The 4,598-nt window shown below is 33.7% G+C and overlaps 1 protein-coding gene across 1 annotated transcript; it reads right to left on the bottom strand.

Annotated features, from left to right (window-relative positions):
- Positions 1 to 1,056: 1,056 nt before the first annotated feature.
- LOC116339993 lies at positions 1,057 to 2,595 on the bottom strand. Its single transcript, XM_031766105.1, has 7 exons — positions 2,464 to 2,595; positions 2,287 to 2,329; positions 2,075 to 2,216; positions 1,930 to 2,010; positions 1,777 to 1,863; positions 1,656 to 1,715; positions 1,057 to 1,358 (listed from the first exon to the last, which is right to left on the bottom strand). Exons 1-7 carry the CDS (start codon positions 2,503 to 2,505, stop codon positions 1,223 to 1,225), a joined length of 591 nt encoding a protein of 196 aa, XP_031621965.1. The 5' UTR covers positions 2,506 to 2,595; the 3' UTR covers positions 1,057 to 1,222.
- Between the last annotated feature and the right edge of the window lie 2,003 nt (positions 2,596 to 4,598).

The raw sequence follows: 4,598 nt of genomic DNA, 5'->3' as shown, positions 1-4,598 counted from the left end.
CAATTTATACATATTTTATGCCAAATTTACGCGAAAAAATATGTCTAATATTCGCACATACTTTGTGCTTTTTTTCTATATATTACGTGCACTTCTTATGCATATAAATTGTGCCTACATATACACATGTATGGCTTATTGGGTACTCTACATAAAACCAACAAATTCGACTGACTGTTTGTATAAACATTCGTCACATTAAATTCGTTCTAAACCCGGTATTACGACTGACATTTTTAGTCCGAATTCTATGACAACGCCATCTCTTGTTTCTCATCTGTATAAAGTATATATGGCATTACAGCGGTTCTATCCAGAGGTGCGCACTGGGGGGGGATTCAGGGTTTTACCCCCCACCTAGCTTGGTCACGTCCGGATTTCCGGGTCTAACTTTACCCCCCTCAAAATTCTATCACGTCCGGATTTCCCTCCCCCAATGATTCAAGTACATTTTCTAAATACACATTTTTGTGTATATTCATTACAAAATTGCTTTGTTTTTTTCATTTTCTGGCTAGTTTTGTAAAAAACTATCATTTTTTGAGATAATCGAAAGTACGTCATATTATTGAAACTGATTCATTATCATTTTCGTTCTCAGTCAAATCGAAAGTCAATCTTAATACAAGCGGTTTCAGTTTTCGGAAGAAAATCCGGATTGACCCCCCCCCAAGAATTGTTTATTTTCTTGACCCCCCCTTCCAAAAATCCGAAATTTGACAGCTATCCCCCCCCCAAAAAAAAAAATGCGTGCGCACCTCTGGTTCTATCAGTTCAATGTTGGGCCGAATAATAGCTGTCATTTTCTTGTTTACATTTTGCAAATTTGAAATTTGTCGTACCTGTTTTGTATAACATGCTCTTTTTTAAGAAGAATTAAAATGAATATTTGCATATACATCCAAAATGTATATTTCTGTGCATTTCATCACAAATATTTAAAATATTTGTATATTTCTAAATAAATATTGTAGTAAATTAAGTGAAATTTTCACCAAAGAAACAGCTATATACATGTAACCAAAGATGGCGTTCGCGATTAAGAATCCACTGACGTTTTCATATAAATATGCCAACGCAATTCCCGGTTATTCGTTCTTTATTATTACTTGTCATATACATCTTGATAGAAATCTTTCAATTGATAATTAATATGCATCTCAAAAGAAATGAAGAATATAACAACAAAAACCCAATTTCTCAATAAATTTATTGCTGAGCTTTATTGCTGAGCATAGCCCAATTGACGATAAACAATCGGTTGATGTGGACCATGTGCACCTTTCAACTTGCAAATTGTCGTGTGAATATCGATGCAAACTCTCTGTATACAATCTTTTGCTGCTTCCGAAATATCTCTGAAATAATTAACATTTGATTTAAAAAAATCGAATAAAGCCAAAGGATTATATCATACACACTGATACACACAAAAATATATACAATGAAAACTAGATGACATGCCATCTAAAATTCGGAACTAGTTGCAGTTCTCCTTCGTTTATGTCTTGAAGAAAATCCGCACAAAAGAGAATAAACAAAAACGATATTTTGTGTGAAAATAATTAGAGGGACAAATACAAATTTAGATGGATTGTCAACTAGTTCCGAATTTTAGATGGCATTTCATCTAGTTTTCATTTTTCTGTGTGTACTTATTTCTGTAGAATCCATTTATCGTATCTGCAAATTTTTCAAGTTCCTCTACAATAAGTCTAAAATACATAATGTATAAGTATATTGAATTTAATTGTACTGGGAAAATCATTAATTTACTCAGGAAGAAGGACTTGGACGAAATTATTGTTGAATTCATCAATCATTTCATTTACTTTTCCAAGAATGGGGTTTAAGAATGAAAAACTGTTAAGAAATTTAATCAATAGATTATTAAAAAGTAATATTTTTTTGCTGAAAAAATATAATTACCCGGTTTGAGAATAGTTCGGTGGCGATTTAGCAACTTTTTTGAAAAAACTTGAATAGTGTTCGATTTGTTCCCCACAGCATCTGTAAGTAATGATCGCGAAAAATCAATTTAATATCATGAATCAATTTAAACCATCATACACACTTTTTCATCCATGTAGCGCCTTTATATTCGTCCGCAGCTTGTCGAAGATTTTCAATGTTCAAATCCGCTGTGATCTCATCAATCTTTCCACTCAAGGTGGACGTTGGCAAAAAGCTTAGAGAAAGTGATATTGACGTCTTACCTAAAAATTAAAAAAAAATATGTTTCTTTGAACATTGCCAATTTAACTATGTTAGAAAATGAGATCTTACTTGAGCTTGCACGTTTACTATTGCCAGACGATTCTGAGGTACGCTGTAAAAAGAATGTTTTTATTTGTAAATTTCGGATTCAAATTAAATTAATCAATGAAAATGTCCAAAACATTTATAAATCTTGTTAAATTTTAACCATATTTAAGTTATTATCGAGAAAATCGTTTCCCTTACCAGAGCCAAAGAAACAATTGCGAATATAATGAATAACTTCATTTTAGTTCAAAGTAGTTTTACTGATCTTCCGAACTTTATTTGATAGATTAAGGTCGATGTATCTCAATTTATACTGTTTTACACTCTGGTTAAAAGTACGTGTAAAGAACGTTTTATTCCAAATATTCCAATTTGAGTAGAAAAATACGTTGATACGTGGATGAAAACAGTTGGTGAAATTCCATGGCAACCGATTTTTAAAAATTATATCATACACCAGAAAGTTAGTTCATAACTAACCGAATTTGAGAACAACGTATTATTGCAAATATTTCAGGCTGTGTGTTTTGTATGATTTCAGCAGGCACTGCTATTTCGTATTTCTATTACGATGCTATTGCGATATTGTGTATTACGCAGTATTCATGCATGTGTATTGATGGTTTACGGAATCGCTATTGCCGCGTAACGAACACACACTGCTTACAGCAGGCACCGATCTCAATGCGGTATGCAATGCGTCAAATATCTTGAACTTAGGCACAGCAAAGCTATTGTGCTAGAAATAGCAGTGCCTGCTGAAATCATACAAAACTTACAGCCTGAAAAATTTCAATTTGAATAACATAAGTTTAAAACACTGTTTATTGGGGTAAGGGGGTAAACTGATACACCTCGAAAATTTAAAAAACTGCAACGCAAAATCCGTATTCAATCGGCACACACTTGGCAAAGACACACTCAATATGTCAGACCAACGAGAGTCGTCGTTACCATTTTTTCACACTTTAGAATCTCGATTTTTTTAAATTTCTTCACATATGCCGGAATTGAGGTGAATATGATTTGTTTCTATTAAAGCCTACTTTCATTTAATAATAAGTGTTTTGGATTTTATCCACGCATTTGAAAAGATTTGATCGAAAGTGGAAATTATGCTTGGGAGCAAAGTGATTCACTTTGTTGGGGGTAAAGTGATACAGCGATTATTTCGTATATTTCATTGGATTTTTCGTATTTTATGTATTGCTTAATGTGAAACGTAGTTTTATACATTAAGCTATGGAATAGTAAGATGTTTGTTCAGTGATTTTAGAGAAAACCAGAAAAGATAGAGAGTTCGGGTTTTCGGCATTCGATAGGGCATGAAAAACCCTCCAGACGTATTTTTTATTTTCCCCATAAGTGCTCCCCATTTAATTTTTTCATTCATGGACCCAATTTTTTGGATTCCACTTTGAAAAATATTTCGATTCCACTCACCATTTATTGAGTGGAATCGAAATATTTTTCAAAGTGGAATCCAAAAAAGAGGGTCCATGAATGAAAAATATTTCGATTCCACTCACCATTTATTGAGTGGATAACGAATGGATTCGGGTGGATTGACGTTTATCCGTAACTTCATTGGTTGGATAAAAGATGGAATAAATGAGTTTTACTTCAGTGTTAATTTGATTACTTTGGATCTAGATGAAACTTGTTGAAAAAAAGTTGGAGACACCCGAGGTACCAAATTGTTTTAGATTCCTTATAAAATTACCTTTCGAATGGTATATAAATTATGGAGTTTCCGGCAGGTTTGATGGCGTTTTACGCTGGCCGTTTGGCCGAAATGTGAAAAATTATGAGAAAAATCGGCTTCCGAATCTCATTGCAAGCAACCTAGTTCTATGATTTTGATGAAACTTTACCAGATGATAGCTCTTGAAGCCCTCTTTCCAACGGTATATAGCTTATTAGCCAATCAAACTTGTGAATGTGTTTCCCAGGTGGCCGTTTGAGGAATGAAAAATTCAAAATATGAATGTCGAGTAGTTTGTTTTTCTTAGTAGTACGGTTCCACGTTTCACATTAAGCTCTACGGCCAAAAACTGGCAGTGTATTATTGATTAGTGTGATATTATTGGTGGGCAACAGTATCGCTAAATCTGTCAAAAAAATCATAACGACATCATCGAAATCTAACGGCTCTAGCGAACTAACGCACTAATAAACAGGACCACACTGACTCCGATTCTGCATATTCGTATGTATTGTGAATTCTGCACTCAGTTGACCGTCGTAACTGCTTGTTCAATTTTTACAATACATACATACAATCATACACACAGAATTGGAGTCAGTATACTCCTGTGCGTTAGTTCGCTAGA

This window comes from Contarinia nasturtii, unplaced genomic scaffold (genome assembly GCF_009176525.2).
Source record: "Contarinia nasturtii isolate CC-2019 unplaced genomic scaffold, AAFC_CNas_1.1 Cnas_scaffold_597, whole genome shotgun sequence".
Lineage (NCBI taxonomy): Eukaryota > Metazoa > Arthropoda > Insecta > Diptera > Cecidomyiidae > Contarinia > Contarinia nasturtii.
This window is presented reverse-complemented; position numbering and strand designations above follow the sequence as displayed.